The sequence below is a fragment of the Molossus molossus genome, unplaced genomic scaffold, assembly GCF_014108415.1.
Source record: "Molossus molossus isolate mMolMol1 unplaced genomic scaffold, mMolMol1.p scaffold_m16_p_31, whole genome shotgun sequence".
Taxonomy (NCBI): Eukaryota; Metazoa; Chordata; class Mammalia; order Chiroptera; family Molossidae; genus Molossus; species Molossus molossus.
In genome coordinates this window covers 422,884-442,227 of record NW_023425368.1, presented here as the reverse complement: position 1 = coordinate 442,227, position 19,344 = coordinate 422,884, and the positions used below count along the sequence as shown (strand labels likewise).

The 19,344-nt window shown below is 61.8% G+C and overlaps 2 protein-coding genes across 6 annotated transcripts in view; both read left to right on the top strand.

Annotated features, from left to right (window-relative positions):
* Positions 1–9,738, top strand: part of NAP1L4 (nucleosome assembly protein 1 like 4) — a 37,930-nt gene extending 28,192 nt beyond the window's left edge. For 3 of the 5 annotated variants that reach the window (XM_036281074.1, XM_036281069.1, XM_036281070.1), the window contains 5 exons: positions 1,794–1,816; positions 2,166–2,285; positions 4,447–4,476; positions 4,883–4,939; positions 8,752–9,738. In XM_036281074.1, the coding sequence (XP_036136967.1) occupies positions 1,794–1,816; positions 2,166–2,285; positions 4,447–4,476; positions 4,883–4,939; positions 8,752–8,790 (269 nt within the window). In that variant the 3' untranslated portion in view covers positions 8,791–9,738. Of the gene's footprint in view, positions 1–1,352; positions 1,471–1,793; positions 1,817–2,165; positions 2,286–3,134; positions 3,277–4,446; positions 4,477–4,882; positions 4,940–8,751 lie in introns of those variants that run through there. The other 2 variants (XM_036281071.1, XM_036281073.1) reach the window with 2 other exon arrangements.
* An 8,643-nt stretch (positions 9,739–18,381) lies between these two features.
* PHLDA2 (pleckstrin homology like domain family A member 2) lies at positions 18,382–18,811 on the top strand. The gene has a single exon (XM_036281032.1). The coding sequence runs from the start codon at positions 18,425–18,427 to the stop codon at positions 18,809–18,811; it is 387 nt and encodes a 128-aa protein (XP_036136925.1). The 5' UTR covers positions 18,382–18,424.
* The last annotated feature ends 533 nt before the right edge of the window (positions 18,812–19,344 follow it).

Sequence of the window (19,344 nt, the reverse complement as noted above, 5' to 3'; positions counted from 1 at the left end):
AAATGGAATAAAGTGGACTTGAGAATTTTGGGATTGACATTGGGGGGCAGTGTTTCCTAAAACTATATTGTAGTGCCTACACCACACTAAAAATGTACCAGGCAACACTGAATTGTATACTCAGGGGGGTGAACTTTGTGGTACGGAAATTATAGCTCAATATTGGTATTGTTAAAGTAATCAAGTGAACATAACTTCACGTGATAAGCTCTAAGGAAACAGTGTGGCTGGCAGTGGGAGGCAGTGTGGGGTAGCCAAGGAAAGTCGATGACATAATTCTTGAAATGAAGGAAACATTAACATGGCTAGTCCAGCGGCCTCTTTTTTTTTTAATCCTCACCCGAGGACATTTTTCCACTTTTTGTTCAGATAGAGCGGGAGGGAGATAGAGGAAGAGAGAGAGAAAAAAACATCGATATGAAAGGGACACATCGAGTGGTTGCCACTCGCATTACCCAACCAGGGCCGGGGACAAACTGCAACTGAGGTACGTGCCCTTAGCAGGAACTGAACCCGGGTCTCTCTGGACCACAGGTCGACGCTCCAACCGCTGAGCCAAACTGGCCAGGGCAGCCTCTTTGTTCTTAAACTCAAAAACAGGTTCAGAAGTCAAGTGAGGAAGGCCCTAGTGCTGATCCCTGACTCCAGGCCAGGGCCCCCAAACCTGGATTTTAACAGCCCATGGGATGCTTACATGCGGACCACGGCCTGAAGGGTGGTGTTTCCACAGATCTCAGCATGGCCACCTCCTGTGTGACAACCCTGGGAAAGTCAGACTCACATGGAGGGGGACAGGCACTGATAAAGCCATCAAATTTAACACTCAACTCTTGGTGAAAGTCAGGGCCTCGAAGCAGCATTTCTAAAATTAGGGATTTGAGCCTGGCTGGTGTGGTTCAGTGACTTGAGCTCGTCTCATGGACTGAGAGGTCCCCGTTCGATTCCCAAGTTGCAGGCTTGACCCCCAGTAGGGGGCGTGCAGGAGGCAGGTGATCCACGGCTCTCTCACATCAGTGTTTCTCTCTCTTTCCCTTTCTCTCTAAAAAAATCAATAAGAAGAACATATTTAAAATAAAGAAAATATTAAGTAAATAAAATTAGGGCTTTGGATCCCTTGATAATTTGAATGTCACTGGGCTTCACTGAGTGTGGGTTTAAGTCCCAGTTTTCCCCTCATGCTCAGTTCCCCACAGTCTGTGTCCTGTGTGCAACCAGATCTCGGCATCATGTTTAGTGCAGAGCCGGGATGCTCTGTGGCGGGGCGGTAGTGAGTGCACCCAGCCCACAGGGCAGCTTCTCATCTTGCAGGAAGGTTTCAGCACTCTGTTCTCTCCTTCCTCCTTTCTAAACAGACAGGAATGCAGTTTTGACCTCTCTAGGACTTCGAAGCTCAAAGATTGTCCCCCTTGTCTACTGCATCGTCACGGGAGGTTTTGCAGGACACGAGTTAAAGCTCCACTCACAGCACAGGTGCACTCAGTGGCCACGGCCTGGGCCACTCGGCATACCTCCCACCTGTTACTGTTTAAACTGGTGTCAGTGCTCCTCTGAAGGTTGGCGTCCTCAGCTGGGTCTGTGAGCAGCTCAGTACCCCACCAGGGCCCAGGAGTGAGGTGGGGATGAGTGGGGCGCAGGTGCTGTGGGTGCCCACCAGGAGGCAGAAAGCTTAGGTGATTTCCAGTGAAAAACTCCAGTTGGGAGATGTTCCATTTTATTGTCAGCTGAGCTTCCTGTGTGGGCTTGGAGCGTTTTTGCTCGTCAGCGTAACGTGGATGTGTTTTGTCTTTTTCTAGCGTCTGGGGATGGAGAATCACTGGTAAGATTTGTGTTGTTATTAAAAGCCTCTTAACTTTGCTGTTAAAGTCTGTATTTCCTAAATGGTTACCTACTTTCTTTTAATCTGTTCCTGGTCCCTAAAATCCTGGGGTGAATTTGTGTTCACTACCCTCTGGGGCGGGACAAAAGCACGCGTTCCCTCTGGGCTGCACCTTCCTGCCCCCCCTTCTCACTGCTGCCTTTAACGCTGCTCAGCCCATGGCGCTGTCACCTGGCAGTGCCGGCCTTGGGGGCTTCAGCCAAGTTACCAAAGTGCGGGGCAAGGTGTAGGTGAGAGAATGTGGTGTTTACCAACTGAAGTGAGTTAACACGTAGGTTTTCCCTCCTAGGATGAAGATTCCGAGTTCACGTTAGCCTCTGACTTTGAGATCGGACACTTCTTCCGTGAGCGGATAGTCCCGAGGGCCGTGCTGTACTTCACGGGGGAGGCCATAGAAGATGATGACAACGTATGTGCTGGGGACAGCCCTCGCCCGGGATAGGTGGCGCTGCTCTGGTGTTTGTGGCGAGGTGGAGGGAGGGGAAAGGCCACAGCAGCTGGGGAAGCAGGTGTCTGGGGCGGTCCCATGTAAGCCACACCGCCATGCTGGCTCATTTTAGGGTGTCCTGAAGACCCCGGGGGTTTGCTATGTCCTCCTTAAGACCTGTAAGTTCTGGGTGACTGCTAACCAGGAGGGACCCTCGTTCTTGGAGGTCTGGTCACACCACACAGGCAGCTGCTGCAGAGCCGACTCATGCTGGCCTGCGGTGCAGTGACCCCGAAAGGGTACCGGCCCGCGCACTGAGGAAGGGCGGCTGCGAGGAGACGAGCCCTCCCCAGCCAGCTGCGTGGTCCCCCGGGCACAGCCTGCGGCTGCCCTGCGGCTGGCTCCTGGGGCAGTTTCCTTCGGCACCGAGGCTCTTGCCGCAGATCCTGAGCAGTGGAGATGAGTGTTGTTCTATAGCATGTCACTGGGGCGCGGTGGGTGCTCTGTTCCCTTGCTTTCAGAGCTCCGCCTCCTGGACGCTCCTGGGTTTCCTGGCTTTCGATGTCTGCTGCGCAGCAGGAGCGGGGCGAGCAAGGGCTGCCTCCCTCGCACTGTCACAGTGCAGGCCTGCTCCCCCAGTTCTCCCTGTGCTGAAGGCTTCGCCTCGTGCTGTCCCTTCCGCTCTCAAGTATTTGCTGAGACTTAAATTTTAGGAAAGGCTGGTTGAAGTGGATATAGGAGTTCTGGTTGTGTCTTCCCTGCTGTTCTGGGCCATCTTGCTCGTCCCATGGGTTGTGTGCCCCCATGTTGTGACCCATGCTCTCTACCCAGGTGTGAGATGCATTTGAGACAGGCCTGTGCGGAGCTAAGGAGGTCCAGCTGGAAGGATGTGCTTGGAAACTCAGAAGAGCCCACACTTGTGTCCTGGCCCAGTGTGGCCTAGTGTTTAGAGCATCAGCCCGCACACCAAAGTGTCTCAGGTTCGATTCCCGGTCAACGGCATCTACCTGGGTTTCGGGTTCTATCCCCCGCCCCAGTTGGGGTGTGTGCGGGAGGCAACCGATCACTGTGTCTCTCTCACATCAGCGTTTCTTTCTCCCTCTCCCTCCATTGCTTCCACTGTCAAAATCAGTGCAAAAAAATATTCTTGCATGAGGATTGGAAGAAAAAAGAAAGAAAAACCGCACCTGAGCCTTTTTGAGCTGGTTCCTATCGGACCTGAAAGCGGTGAGGGTCTTGTGGGTCCAAGATACCAAGAGGTCTTCCCTGCCCGGGCGGGTTAGCGCTCAGAAGGAAAGGGAAGGGCGCTCAGCTCCCGGCGGGCACAGGCCAGCTCTGCAGGAGGGTGGGCAGCTAGACCCGCCCTTCGAGATGGCACTCCAGCACCAGGCACTCCGAACTCCCCCTGCTTGACTCTAAGGAATACGTGTGTGGGCTCCAGAGACAGCAGTGTCACAGGAAAGCCCACGGAGCTTGCGTGTGCCGCGTGTTGCGTAGCCACTAGCAGTGAAGTGTTTATGTGTTTGTATGGTTCTGATCCCATCTGGTGTTTGGAACTTGAATGAGAGCTGACCAGTGACGTCCTTGCACGTGGGGAAGTTCATTCCCGACCAGCCACAGTGCTGGGGTTTCGCCCATGCGCACTTCAGTTCTGACTGACTTGAAAGATTCAACACCAGTGTTTCATTATGTTTCTAATAAAGATTTCCCCTTGCGTGAGGTATGAAATGACACATACATTCCTGTATGCAGTCAAGTTGTGCTGCTGGTTTGCTGAGATAGCCAGTTTCCTAGCTGGGCCAGCAGACGCCCAAGCCGACAGTCTTCTTTCTTCACCCCCGCTCCCATCCTCAGTCCTTGTTTCGACTGGGTTCCAGGTACCTGGCATCCTGTTAACAGGGTAGGGCTTGTGAACGAGCGTTCCTGCAGCGCTGGCCCTGGCCGGCTCACGGGTTGGCACCCAGACATGCCCAGCACAGATGGCCCCTGAGAGCTTGGCCGTGAGCCATGCTGCCCTCCACTCAGAGCCGGACTTCCTGCCTTTCTTAGGCCTGCCCTGGGGTGGGGGGCTGGACAGGGACCTCTTCTGGGTCAGGTGGCCACCATGCTTCCGAAACCTAAACATGTATTTCTTCTTTTTCAGTTTGAAGAAGGTGAGGAAGGAGAAGAGGAGGTAAGTCCAGCCCGAAGCAGCAGCGGCATTGCCTGGGGTGCGCTGGGCTCTGTGCTGCGTGCACGGGACCTGGCTGCACCGTTGGTGTGCCGCTGCCTCAGCCTGTCCGCCCGCCGACGCCGCGGGATGGTGGCACATGCCAGGCAGTGTCCCGTCTGACCTTGTGTTTAGCTGACGGGAAGGCACCTAGGAAATAACGATTTAATCAGCAGAACCTGCTTCCCAGCACATGTCAGTCTCGGGGCTGTCTGAGAACAGAAAGCTCGCCCGAAAACACTATACGTGTCCAAGGACGTGACTTAGTCAGTTGTGGGAAGTAATTTGTTTCCTTCTAAGACTGAGTATTGCTTTGCTTTGTGGCCCCTGGGCCCACCACAACTGAGTCCTGTCCCCCCTCTCGGTACAGGAATTAGAAGGAGACGAGGAGGGAGAAGATGAGGACGACGCCGAAGTGAACCCCAAGGTGAGTTATTCTGGGGCTGCCCGGCCGTGCTGTTGAACACGTCCCCACTCGGAGGCACTGGTGTTAGGGATGCACGCGAGCCCTTCTCGCGGCAGAGAACTCAGAGTTCATGGAAATGCTTGCGTGGGAGACGACCGGCCACCTCGTGCCGGTGAGTGTGCGTGCTCCAGGGCGCGGCTCCCCCACGGCTGCGCTGCCTCGTCCCGACCCTCGCTTCCCCGGCAGGGCGCCCCGGGCGCACTCCTGTGGGCTCGTTTTCGGAAGGGTGCACAGAAGGCGCTTTTGGGAGGAGGATGTTGTTCTTAGCGTTTTTTAAGTGAATAGAGTGATGGTGTGGTAAGTGTAATTCACAATCGGATTGGGCTGAGAAAACTTAGAAATTATGTCTAAGGTCTCCTAATTTAAAATAGACTAGGAAGCTTTAAAAAAAAATGGACAGAAATGAGAGGGCAGCCCCATTAATTTTACCTGTAAGTCCAGAGTTTTACTCCAGCTCTCAAATCACCTTAAACGAAAGTGCTTTGCCAGTCAGCACATATTTCCTACAGAACTGCCCTCCCAAGGCCTCGCCCTGCTCTGCTGCGTGAGGGTATAACTCGCCTGCCTCACCCACGCTGTCAGAACACCCCCGTCACCTGCTGCTCGTAGCGCAGATCTCTAGTGACCTCGACAGCGCTTGCGCGTCTCCCCGTTTCTGCCCAGAGGAAGCGGTGCCCTGAGCAGTCTGCGTGCCGGGCAGCCTTGTGATCTGACATGGCGCGTGTCTGTGCACACGTGCTCGTGGTGGGCGTCCCTGCGGGGGCGGTGGTGGGTCAGCCCTTGTCGGTGTTCCCACGGACACCCTCATCTCTCATAAGTCAGCCTGTTCATCACGGGGCAACTATTGAAAACACACCTGTGCTCACTTCTGAGTGATGGCTGGTGAGGGTCGAAAGGGGGACGTGGACCTGGGCCTGGCCTGGAGTGGGTCACACTTGGGGAGCGGGAAGCTGAGAGCTGTCTGTTAGTTAACAGAAATGGGTGATAAGGGCACTCCACACTGCTGTGCCCGAGCCCCAGCTATGTGGACCTGGCTGTGTCTGCCCTTGGGGTGCTGCTGAGCGCAGTCAAGGTTTGGCTTCTAGAGCCCCCTTGAGACGCAGGCACTCCGCCCCGTTCTCGTTGCTGTCTGATGCCCTCTTTCCTCACGTTTGTCTCTGGGAGAGGTGTTACCATGTGGTCACCAAGAACCTGGCAAAACGTAGAAGGCTGTTCGTGCTCACCCTTCGGGAAGTGTCTGAGCTCTGAAGTCTGTGGACTGGTGCTGTGAGGTGCTAGGCCCGCCTGCACTGTGCGGTCGGGGCCGCGGTCCTGTCCCTGTGACACTGCAGAGGCACCCGTCAGAGTCCGCAGAGAGGACCAGGGGAGCGGGGCGAGAGGCCGCAGCTGGCGTGGAGCGTGCTCGCAGCCCCCTCGGCCGCCTCCGTTCTCTCCACGCGACAGCTGCTCCGCTCAGGCTCGTTTCTGCCGGTCGTCCCTGCGTTCCTAGGCACGGTGGGCTCCATTCATTCCTACTTTCCAATTGTGATCTGTGCTTTATGACAATGTCTTGATGTGACGGTGGGTACAGAGGAAGCTGCTGTGCGGGTACCCGTGCCAGGCTGCACTCTGGCTCTCTGACTAGTAGACTTGTGTAGGGGTCTGCTGTGTGTGCTTTTGGAACCGAGGGACAGAAACCACACTTGGCTCCTGCTTGCCAAGCCCAGTATTTCGTGCGACCACACAGCCAAGGTGCAACTGGTGTGGCATTTCTCTCAGCGGCGGGACTGCCTCCAGGAAGACGACAGAAAGAGAGGCCCTGGGAGGTGGGCATCCTGTGGGGCACACGTGCCAGTGGCCCGCAGTCCTCCTCGAGGCCACAGGCTTCCCTGCCCCTGCTGCTCCCAGCTGTCCCCTAGGCTCCTGCCACCCTGCTCACTGGGGCAGCAGGAGCCAGCTCCCTGATTTTTCTGGACAGGATTTGTTGATTATTTAGACTTGTAAAATTTAGGCATTGTGCAGACCAGTAGATAATAAAGGGGTAACTGAACTTTGTGCTGGAATTTCTATCTGCACAGCTGCTGGCCCGTGTGGTGTGGGTTAGTGTGTGCCCGGAGGCTGCCGCGGCCTTGGTTCAGTAAGGACAGCCAGCCCCAGGAGCCACGTCCCCTGTGTGGGTCACCTCACTACTTGGAGCGGTGGTGCTGATAGGGGAGGGAGAGAGGCTGTGACGGAGACACTGAGAGATGGGTGCAGTCCGGTGACTCTGGGAAGTCCCAGGTTCTGCCTGTTGGCCAGAAGGCAGCTGGTAGAGTCGTGCAGCTGGGAGCTGGGATCGTGGTTCCTGCTCCTGGTGCTCATTCCGATCAGCACCCTTGAGGGTCTGTGCGCTGTCCTGTCTCCCTCGACCAGGCGCGGACCTGGGCTGAAGGTGCAGCTTAGATGGAGTGAAGTGATCTTCGGTGCTTTAAGGTCAGGGCTGGTCACTTAAATTGCTGCCACCCACATGTCTGAAGAGCTTATTTGGCAGGCTGTGCCCGAAGCCCACTCCCTCCCCGCCCCCGCCAGTTACTCTGCAGCACCGGGGATCGTCCACCTGGCTCTGTATGTGAGGGTCTGCTGGTGCAGCCACAGAGCACCACCCTGGCCCGGCAGCTGCTTCCTGTCCTCCCTGCCGGGCACCGGGCTGTGTGCTCGGGCTGCTCTGTGTCCCCTTCTCAGGGCACTTGTTATCTGTGAGACCCTTCCTGTACGCCTGACCCCGCCCCGTCCCCTGCAGAACCCTTCCTGGGCCACACCTCCTCCCACCTGCGGCCTTTGCCCAGGATGTTGCATAGGCACACACCCCTCTCCTGCCGGCGCAGCACTGGGTTGGGGGCAGCCCCTGAAATGACAGTTTTTAGGTTGGAACTTTTTGGCTAGGATCTCTGGTCCACGACCAGGGTCCAGGTGTCACTGTGTGTGTCCTCTATGTATTTTCTCATCCCTTAAATGGGAGTTCCCGAAGGACGAGCTGTAGCCCTAGCTTGCTCCATAGAGAGTGTCAGCCACGCTGTCTCCGGTGGTTCTCAGCGCGGGCCAGGTGGTGCGGAGCAGTGTGGCCTAGGCCCGGATGGGTGGGCGGGTGGCTGTGTGCCCCACACAGCATTCACTGGTCGCTGGGTACAGTTTCTGTGGTAGGGGTGTGAACAGTAGACCACGCTGAAGTGGTTTGGGGGTGGAGGGTTCTCTCTTGCTGCCTTTTTCTAGAAGGATAGGATTCCCACCACTTGGGGGACACCGGTGAGGGTCGGGGCTTGTCTGTGGAGACCCTTGGTGTGATGGCTTTGCGGACACTCCCTGTTAGCAAAGAGAGGCCCAGGGAAGAGAGCCTTCGCGTGAGCATGGGGCGGGAGCGGGGACCCTTCCAGGTGAGTGTTGACCCTGTCCGTGGTGGCAGGGAACGCGTGGGGCAGCACCGTGGCTTCCCAGAGCCCCCGCTGCCTTCCAGCCTTGGGACGTGGTCCCCTATCACCTGTGAACCCTGCAGCCCAAGGAGCCACTCTGCCCGAGGCCCCCCGCTGCGACACCCGGAAGTGGAGCGTCTCACGGGCCTCTTTAGATAAGAGACAGCTCTGCTGTGACATTTTGAGAAGTTAGCTTGTTTCTTTGTTACTGTTTTAAAAGTGTATTTGCAGTAGCCATTTTTTTCGGTTACAATGAACTGTACAGTGCATGGGTGTTTCCTAGCTGGTGGGAGAAGCTGGGTGGGAAGCGGACAGGTCCTCTACACGTCTCGTTTCTCTCGTTGGCAGAAGGAGCCCAGCCAGCCCTCCGAGTGCAAGCAGCAGTGAGCCAGGAGGACCTGTCGGCGCAGCGCCCATACCGGACCTGTTTTCAAGTGCATGGTTTTCACTTCACTTCTCTTTCCTTACTGTTTTGCTTAACCTGTACAGTGGCAACTTAAATGCATTTCAGAGTAGGAGGTTCAATTCCAGCACCCTCGACGGCCTTGGGTGCAGCTCAGTAGACTTTCCCAGGCCCTGCTTCAGGGGAACCCGTAGACCATGTGGGTGGGGGTGGAAGGTCCCCGAGCCCAGGACAGACGTCTGGCAGCTTTTACTCCCGTCTCGTTTGAAGACACCCCACGCTTTGTTTCCGGCCACCTGGTCCTCTGTCTGATGCCCTCGGAGGAGCTGGGGAGCAGGGCGTTCTCCTCAGTGTGTTCTCGCTTTGGTTTGTTTTCCTGGGGGTGGGGTGGGGTCGTGGCGCCACAGTGCAGAGGCGCAGCTTCTGGGGTGCATCTCGTATTTATTTGTCCCTTTGTGTGGGAGGGCTCGGGACACATGCTGCCGCTCGCCCTCGAGTGTCTGAAACCACGTTAGTGACTGGAGCCTGGTGCCGGCTGGGAGGACGTGGCAGCAGCTCCTCTGGGAGCGAGGCCTGTGTGGACAGGAGCACTTCCTCCTGCCACGCTGCCGGGCCAGGGCTTCTCCGTGCCGTGGGGACCCTCCCAGCCGGGCGGGCTGTGGGCAGTGCCGTGCCCGTCTTGTGGCAGAGCTGGGCGGGCACATCTGTCCTCCTGTCCCAGTGTCGCGTCTCATCAGCTCCCGTTTCTCAGACCCGTGTGCATCGTCTTAAAAGCCCTGGGTTCAGAGCGGCCTGTTCTTGACTGGCGTGTGGGTTTCCGAGTGTGTGACCGCGGTCCCTGGGAGCCGGGCGCCAGGTCCACATTGTGACCGGGCCTGGAGAGTGCTCAGCCTTACTTAAGACACATTTGTAACTGAATACGCTGTTTTCAACTTGTACAGAATAGTTAGAATATTCTATTAAAGTTGTGAAACATGGACCAGCGCCGTGTGCAGTCTCTCTGGGGGTCCTGGTGAAGGCGGGGTGGAGGGCTCACGGGTGTGGTCACACCCCCAGGAGTGCTCTTGAGGGATGTGCAGTCTCTCTGGGGGTCCTGGTGGAGGCGGGGTGGAGGGCTCATGGATGTGGTCACACCCCCAGGAGTGCTCTTGAGGGATGTGCAGTCTCTCTGGGGGTCCTGGTGGAGGCGGGGTGGAGGGCTCATGGGTGTCCCCCGGGAGTGCTCTTGAGGGGTGGGCAGAGTCGGGACTTCCCGGTTTCTGGTTGTTGTTTGTTTCTCAGGCTACATTTACTTTGCCTGTTGGGTCTCCGGGCCCACGTCACCTAGGGGGCAAGTTTGGGGCCCCCAGGTGAGGTCTTTGCTGCCTTGGAAGGCATTTGCTCCTGCCCCAGGAGAGGGAGGCCTCAGGGTGTGCAGGCTGAGCCTGTCAGATCTCAGGCCCAAGGGAAGCTGCTGCCCTCTCTGGTGCTGCTCTGCTGCCCTCCGCCCCGCACCAGAGGGTTGGCTCCTCCCGGGAACAGGCCCTCGGGGCCCCCAAAGGGTGAGGCATGCCCCCCACCATCACAGAGCCAGTCCGGTCTCACTCCCCAGCCAGTGTGGCTCGGGGTGCTGCTGGGCCTTGTTCCAGGCCCCCCGAGGGCAGGCTGCAAACACGAGCCCACCTGCTCGCTGCCCTGGCCCCGGGTGTCCCCTGGGCGTCCAGCGTGAGCCTGAGGCTGACAAGAAGGGGAGGGGCCAGAGACGCACGGAATGCCGTCCTGGGCAGTTCTCAGGCCCGGAGCGCTGGGGCGCCTGGTCTCGCTGGCCCTCGGGGGAACAGTCGTTCAGGGAGAGCCCAGCCCCCTGGCCGTGTCCCAGTGGTGATGCCCACGCTCACTCGCAGAGGCACCGCCCAGGATGGGTGTCGCCGCGCCGAGGACCTGGGCAGCTCCGCGCTCTGCAGGCCTGAGAAAGCCTCCACCCCGTCCTGGGACGGTCCACACCCTCCAGCGTGCTCTGCGGGGCGGCTGCACTGCAGGGTTTGACAGGGCCAGGGGACGGGCATAGTCAGCCCCCCCCCATGGACGAGCCAAAGATGAGGGTGCCCGGGATGTGATGGAGGGGGGCAGGAAGGGGGCAGGGGAGGGGCAGAGCCTGGGTGCGTGCGCAGTGCTGGCGCTAGGAAGTCGCAGGCTGCACAGGGAGCTGGAGAAGGGCAGCTGGCTGCTTTGGGCGGTGTGGGCAGGAATAGCAGGTGCCGAACCGGCCGACTCTGCGTCCTGTGCTGAGCCGTTCGATGTACAACACGGGACAAAGGAGGAGCACAGGGGTCGGGCCGTGCTCGCAGGCATGGGTTCTCCCCGCGGGTGCGTGTGCAGCGCGTGGGTCAGGCTGTGCTCGGCTGCGCGGGTCCACTGGGCCGAGGCTCCAGCTTGAGCCCTGCGGGGCTGTGCCCCCTCTGGCCGTCCACTGTGGCCCCGCCTCGGCCTGCACTCCCCACTCCTCCCTTCCTGGGCAGTCGGGAAGGGAAGGCGGTCCTTCCGTGGCCAGGCACAGGCCACTCCGGCTCACAGGACCTCAGGGACACTGGAGGCTCTGCAGGCTGGTTTGGTCCTTGCCACTTGTGCTGGGAATCGGAGCACCCAAGAGGTTTGCCCAGAGCCCCCCGCAAGGAGGTGTTGGGGAAGGTGGCGCTTGCAGCAGCTCCGGGTGGCCGCCCGTCTGGCTGCACCTCACCTCTTCCTGCTGGCCCCTGGACTGCCATAGCCAAGCAGGGGTTCATGGCCAGGCGAGCCCAGCCCCACTCTGGGCCCAGAAGTCACAGGAGCGTCCAGGAGGGTGTTCAAGGCCACTTCCCTTCCCCGCAGCCCCTGCTGCCCTCCCTCAGTCCTTAGGGTGACTCCCCAGGCCACCTTGTTTTCTACAGGCTGCAGGGCCTGCCCTTCAGGGCCTGGTCTTGTCTGTCACACAAGACTGGCTGCGGGCCGGCTGCCTTTTCTCTCCCACTGACGGCTGGGGGCCCTCGGCTCTGCCCCAGGCCTGGGGAAGTCTGGGGCAGCTCGGGGGCTTCCGCAGGTGCAGCAGTTAAAGGTGGTGCTAGCAGTGTTGTGTACCCCACAGCACAGAGGTCCCAGCAGCTGGATCCCCACAACAAGGGATCTTGAAAGCACGACCCAAAGGAGGGAGTGCAGGTGGGTGGCCGGTTTCTGTGACCTTGGAGCCGGCCCAGCGCCTGTGGGGGTGGGGCGCCTTCTGGGGAAGGAAGCGGCTGCACAGGTGTGTGCTTCAGTCAGCGGGGGCTGCCTCGGGGTGCACGTGTTTATGGGTATGAATTACACCTCAGTGGAGTGGATTTTTCAAAAGCTTCTGAATTGGGATCATTCCACTTAAACTGGCTTTTCTCTTGAGAGGTCAGGAGTGTGGTCACCCACAGCCTGGCAGGGGCCTCTGTCCACACCTGTGGTGGTCGGACCTCAGCAGGGGCCTGTGTGCTAGCTCGTGGCCCCTGTCTCATGGCGCCCAGCCGGCCCTGCAGCTGCCCCAGCCCCTCGAGGCCCAAGGGCTCCTAGAGAGGGGGGTGGGCCCTTAGCTGCAGCCAGGCCAGTCCTGGTGGTGCCGCTGACCTCTGTCCCGCCCCGATAGGAATCAGAATGTGTGTCCTGTGTCCTTCCCCTCCGAGCACCCGGTGGACAGGAGTGGTGGGCTGCGGAGGGGCCAGGAGCCAGCAGTGGGAGGTGTCCTCCCGACCTGGTCCCTTCCTGCTGCACCGAGCCCCTGGCTGGAGAAGGCTGTGTAGGGGTAGAGTCCTGTGGGCAGTGCCCAGGTGAGCTGCCATTGGCTCCCCGCCAGCTGGCCCGCCCAGCCCCCCAGCTTGGTGGCACCTGGACTTCGGTCCCATTCAATCAGTGACTTCCCAGCTTCCTTCCTCTGGAGGTGGATGGGCCTCCAGGAACAGTCAACAGGGGGCAGGAGAGCTGCTAAGGAACCTCAGACCCGGCCATTTGCCCCCTCACCCCTCAGGAGACTCCCACAGTGGTCCCCAACAGCAGGGCTCCGGGAGGGCGAGGCCCCGACACACTCCTGAGGCCAAGTCACCTTGGTGCCCCGGGCACAGCTCCATCCGACCCAGATGTCACCCTTGTGCCAGTCACTGGCCCACCCTGGCCACGCTGACTCAGTACACTATGGGCGGAGGCCGGATGTTACTTTCCATGACGACCTAACAGGCCTGGCTGGAGCCCGACTCCTGGGGACTGTGGCCCAGGACCTGGAGAGGCAGGCAGCGCTCACAGGTGCCCACGGCTCCTTCCTCCTGCCCGGGCTGTGGGCTCTCCCCAGGGCTTCAGGAGTCGCGGGCCTGCTTGCAAAAACATCACTTCCTCCCAGGAGCCTTCTGGAGAGGCCGCTCCCTTCTGCTCAGACCCCAGGACGGGGGCTGCCCAGTCGGCCCTCCCCAGTGCCTGCCCACTTGGAAACCGTCTGGGACGACAGGAGGGGAACTGGGGGACAGGGAAGCCTTTGGGGTACAGGCAAGCAGTAGCCAGGGCAGCCTGGCATCTTCCCCTGTCGGCTAGGCCTGGGTCTCGGCCTGGAGACTCCCCTGCCGGCTAGGGCCTGGGTCTCGGCCCGGAGACTCCCCTGCCGGCTAGGGCCTGGGTCTCGGCCCGGAGACTCCCCTGCCGGCTAGGGCCTGGGTCTCGCCCGGAACTCCCTGCCGGCTAGGGCCTGGATCTCGGCCCGGAGACTCCCCTTCCGGGTGGGCCTGGGTCTCGGCCCGGAGACTCCCCTGCCGGTGGGCCTGGGTCTCGGCCCGGAGACTTCCCCTGCCGGTGGGCCTGGGTCTCGGCCCGGAGACTCCCCTGCCGGTGGGCCTGGAGACTCCCCTGCCGGCTAGGGCCTGGGTCTCGGCCCGGAGACTCCCCTGCCGGTGGGCCTGGGTCTCGGCCCGGAGACTCCCCTGCCGGCTAGGGCCTGGGTCTCGGCCCGGAGACTCCCCTGCCGGCTAGGGCCTGGGTCTCGGCCCGGAGACTCCCCTGCCGGCTAGGGCCTGGGTCTCGGCCCGGAGACTCCCCTGCCGGCTAGGGCCTGGGTCTCGGCCCGGAGACTCCCCTTCCGGGTGGGCCTGGGTCTCGGCCCGGAGACTCCCCTGCCGGCTAGGGCCTGGGTCTCGGCCCGGAGACTCCCCTGCCGGCTAGGGCCTGGGTCTCGGCCCGGAGACTCCCCTGCCGGGTGGGCCTGGGTCTCGGCCTGCCCCCATTTCCAGCAGGGCTCCTGGGGCTGCCGTCCTTGAGGTCAGGACCCCAGACCTGAGAGTGGCAGAGTCCAGCCCCTTCATTCCCTGGGCCCTACCTGGACAAGCCCCGCCCTCACCGGGCCCCTTGTCCAGCTCTGCGTTGGAGGGGGGCTGTCTGCACTCCCAGGTTCCGTCCTTGGGGTCCCCTCAGGGAAGGGCTGGAGGAGCTCTGAGAAGAATGGGAAGAAATGGTCACCCAGCTGGGTCCTGGCTGGGGACAGAGGCCTGCCCTCCCCTCAAGGACAGCAAAGGGCCGGGGGCGGGAGCACTGGAAGTGCCCAAAATAGCAAAGTGGCCACAGACTCCAGCCCCCGAAACCCACCGGCCTTCTGGCCTCCAGACCTGGGAGGTAACAGATCCGTGTTGTCCCAGGTCACCAAGAGTGCGGACATTTGTCACAGCTTCCCCAGGACACTGGCAGACGGCCAGGGGTGTCCAGCAGGAGGCTCAGTGCATGAGCGGGGGGCGGGGTGGCCCATGGTGGCCGAGGAGGGCGCAGTGGACAGGGTTTGGAGGAGGGAGTGGACAGGGGGTGGCCACGGCCTTTGGCCTTCAGAGGGGAAGCACTGTGGGGACACTGCTTGGAGCCGGAGACGTCTGGCCACAAGGCCAGCTCCTCCATGGCCCACGGGTCCACATCCAGTCACGACTTGATTTGGGGACCAGGAACACCCAGCCCCTGATCGTACCTTCTAAGCAGGGCACTGAGGGGTGAATAGGAGCTTGCCAGGGAGTCGAGGAGGGTAAGAGTGTTCTGGGTGTGCCCAGCTGGTGGGGCTCCGCGGTTGAGCGTCGATTCCCGGTCAGGGCACATGCCGGAGTGTGGGCCCAATCCACAGCGGGGGGCATGCAGGAGGCGGCCAGTCGGTGTTCTCTCTCATCGATGTTTCTATTTCTCTCCCTCTCCCTTCCCCCCTCTCTAAACTCAATAAAGAAAATACATTTTTTAAAAAATGTGTTCTGGGTAGCATCATTTCTCATTTGATCCCCAGGTCTTGTGAGGTGTGGCCTGCCTCAGACCCCAGCTGAAGGGCTCAGGGAGCCAGACATAACCAGGGACACAGCTTTTGGGGGGCCAAGGCCAGGCCGACAGCGAGAACCGGAAACCCAGTGAGGACAGGCCTCCGCTCTCTGCCCTCGGGCCTCTCGCTTTTCCCAGGCTGCGGCTTCTAGGGGAGGGCTGGCCCGAGACACAGGTTGTGGCCCATGAGCTGTCGGGCTCAGGTGGTATGACTCCAGGCAGCGTGGGCCTCCCCTCCTCTCCCTGGGCTTGAGCAGGTGGTGGGAGCAGGCCGAGGGTATGCTTTGGCAATCCAAGGGGGCTTCCTGGAGGAGGCCAGTAGAGAGCACCAGCCCCCACAGGAAGTTGGTGGTGTCCAGCCCCAGGCACCCGCTATGACACACAGCCACCTCACAGGCAGTTCACCAGGCTGGTTGGGCCACAGCCTCAGGGCTTGGCTTCGCCTCTGCCTTGGGAATGACCTCACACCGGGAGTTTCGAAGAGGTGCCCTCATTCCCAGGCCGCCGACATCCTCCTCTGGCTGGACAGGATGGCAGATGTCTGCGGACCGGCGTGTCTGCCTGGGGGCGCCCCTCAGGCGGACTCTGAGCACCCCAGGTGCTGTCCACCGGGACGGGTCAGTAAATGTGGCCCCCACTGCCTCTGCCCGAGGCCACTGATGAGGCAAAGCCCAGCACGTCCCCTCTGTCCTGAGAAGTAGCCACCTAAAGTCCCCAGCCCAATCCTCACTCAGCCACTTGGGCGGGGGCTATTTCCTGCCCTAGGCCTTGGGGTTCAGTGGAATGGATCTGACTCCCGCTGGCCGCTGTGTGGCCTCATGAGTCACCTCTCCGACCCTCACCTCATGCCCTGAAATTCCACGGAACGAGCGGCAACGTGCCCACCAGCAGTGGTGACTGGAGGGGCCGGCAGCACCTGCCTGGCCCAGACCCCTGGGCTGAAGCTCCTCGTGGGGTGCGGTCCTGGTGGGGAGCCATCCTGGTGGGTCCTCTAGTTCCAGGGAGGCGGCCCCTGAAGACTCACGCTGTTTCAAGGTCAGCGCTTTGCCTGTCTCCCGAGAAGTAGGCATCACAGTTTCCATGTCCTGGACGGGAGGGACCCCCAGCCGGGCCTGCTGCGGGGTGGGGGCAGCTGCACCCCTCTGCTCACAGTGTCTCGGGCCCAGCCCACCAGGGTGTCCTCTCTTTGGGGGTCTCCCCCCTCCTAGGGGAGAAGAGCGGTGGGCTCCCCACCACCTATGACCCCCTCCCTCCAGCTCCCGCTAACTCCCTCCTGTTAGAGCGCCACCCTGTCACCGACCCCTCCCCCATCCCCAGAGCGGCCGGGCCACCCCGCAGAGGAGCACTGGGCGGGGCGGGGGAAGGGCGCCTCCCGGGGACTCACCCAGCCTCACCTGCCCTTCCAGCTCCCACATCCTCTTCCTCCAACCACTTTCGAAGCCCCGCCTCTGCTCTCTCCTGGCCTTTCCCCTGGTCCCTGTTTCCTGGGGCTTCCCTCTCCACACCAGTGAGATGGGGTGAGCATGGCCCGGCGGGGTGGTCTCCGGGTCAGAGACTGGGCATGTGCCTGCACCCTGACCCCTGCCGACCTTCACGGCCCCTCGCACCCTTTCTCGTTCCTGCCCCTGGAGCCCAAGCTGCCGCCTTGGCCCCACGGCCCCAGCACCCCTCCCCCACGCACACCCCCCCCCCCCACGGGGTCCCGAGGGCAGGCAGGGCTGCTGTCCTGCTGGGAGCAGCGCCGGCTCCAGGCTCTGCTAAGCACCCACGGGCAGTGCCGAGGCCCCGGGACGGGGAGGCGGGCTGGAGGGCGCTGGCGGGCCTCACAGGGTCCAGGCAGAGTGGTGGGCACCGGGGTGGTGGGCTCATGGTGGTTCCCTAGGGACAGTGACAGCTCCAGCCCTGGTCTGCTTTCCTGGTGCCCCACTGCCCAGATGACCAGGTCTCACTGCCCAGCAACCCAAGACCAACCCAGGTCAGCACAGTGACCCTACAGGGCCAGGGTTCTGGACCACCCTCTGAGAGGTCAGGGGAACCTGCCCAAGGCCACGCAGCCGGGACCGGTGGGGCAGGGCTGGTTCCAGGGCCAGCCTCCCCGGCCAGCACCGAGTCCGCCTGGGCTTTGCACTTTGCTGCCCCCGTGTTGAAATGTTTCATACTTGTGGCCCCGGCAAACCTGCGTTTTCAGTTCGCACCAGCCCTGCACATTGGGCTGGTTCTCCCCGCCCCCACCCTCTGCTGCCCCTGCCCTTGGCCGCCGTGGGCGTCGGAAGAAGACGGGGGCCCTGGCGCGGCTGCGCACCCCAGAAACCCCCTTGGCCGGCTCCACCCCCACCCCTGGGAACCGGGAGGAGCCAGCCACCAGTTCCTGCTCCTGTCAAACCCTTTAAAGGAAAAGGGTAAATAAAAACCCTGTTCGCCGGGATGACTCAGCCGCCCCCGCTGCCCTCGCCCGCCCGGCGGGACAGTCACTCCCGCATCCGCGCCCGCGCCCTCGGCTCCCGCACGTGCCGTCACTGCCCCGCCCTCGTCCAGACTCCAAACTCGAGGCCCAGGGAGGAGGACAGGCCCCCGAAAGGGAGGCTGGAGCTGTCCCAGCACCTTCCATTTGTTACCGAGTCTGAAAAAGTTCCCGTTCGCATCTACACACGAGAAAAGGGGGTCAGAGCGCCTGCTCTCCGGACGGGCCGGGCCCACAGGCGGCGCGGCGGGCCACAAGGCCGGTGTGGCGGAGCCACCGGGGTCTCCCCGCGAAGGGCCCCAGCGCCTGGGAGGAACCAGTGGGCCGCGACCTGTTTCTGCCCCAAGAGCGCGGAGCGCAGGCAGGGCTGAGTGTCCGGGCGCCAGGAGGGTGAGGGTCTGGGCCCCACCCCGTCCCCTCCACCCGCCCTGAGCCGGCCCTGGCTGCGGCCGCTTCCTGGGGCCCCGGGGCGTTGAGTCACTGCGGGCAGGGCGGGACATTCCTCCACGGGGGCCGGCGTCCGGGGCGGGGTGGAGACCGCGTGTCACCCCATAGAGCCGGGGAGCCGGGGCGCTGGGGGACAGAGGGGGCGCCTTGCGAGTTGCAAGCATGAAGGAAGGGGTGACCGCGGGTAGAGAAGCGGCGGACCGCAGGGGAGGCGGACTTGGGGGGCAGGGACGAGTGGGCGCAGGTGGCTGGGGTCAGGAGGGGGACGCGGACGTGTCTCGAGGGGGCGGGCCGGGCCGGGGCGGGGCCGGAGCGCGGGGCGGGGTCGCTATAAACGCAGCGGCCGGGCCGCTCGGCCGCATTGCTCCGCCGCCACCGCCTGAGCGCGCCCGGCACCGGCCCGCGGTCCCGCCGACATGAAGGTCCCCGGCGAGGTGCTGCGCGAGGGCGAGCTGGAGAAGCGCAGCGACAGCCTGTTCCAGCTGTGGAAGAAGAAGCGCGGCGTGCTCACCCCCGACCGCCTGAGCCTGTTCCCCGCCGGCCCGGGCGCGCGGCCCAAGGAGCTGCGCTTCCACTCGATCCTCAAGGTGGACTGCGTGGAGCGCACGGGCAAGTACATCTACTTCACCATCGTCACCACCGACCACAAGGAGATCGACTTCCGCTGCGCGGGCGAGAGCTGCTGGAACGCGGCCATCACGCTGGCGCTCATCGACTTCCAGAACCGCCGCGCCCTGCAGGAGGTCCGCAGCCGCCAGGAGCGCGTCGCGGCCGCCGCGGCCCCCGAGCCCCGCGCGCCCTGAGCCGCCGCCGGCCCCGCCAGCCCGCACGGACGACGGTGGGGGCCTCCTGCCCTGCGGAGGGGACACTTTGGAGGGGATCGGCCGCCACGCAACCGCGGCGCCTCTGGGGCGCGCGCCAGGAGCCGTCGCTTGCACCTGTCACGTCGGGGCTGCCGGCGAACCACAGGGGAGACCCCCGGCCCGGGCCGGGCTCTGGCACAGCTCCCTGACCCCTCCTCTCCCCCCAGGAGCCACACACTGGACGAGTTGGGCTGGGGCCGCGCCAGTGAAGCCCAGGGGGTGCCCGGGATGTTGGGAGCCCACCTCTGACCACGAGGAGGACTCAGGGTGGGAGCTGTGTCCCTGCCCCACAGAAAGGGACCTTCTTCTCAGTCGCCGAGCCCTGCCCCGCTGCGCGGGCGCGTTAAATTATTGGACTATCTATGTATTTATTTTGAGTTATTTGTCGTTCAACCACATATGTCTTATGTCTTAATATTTTGTTTTTGCATTGGTGGCATTCCAAATAAACCACTTTGCTTTTCTACAAGCTG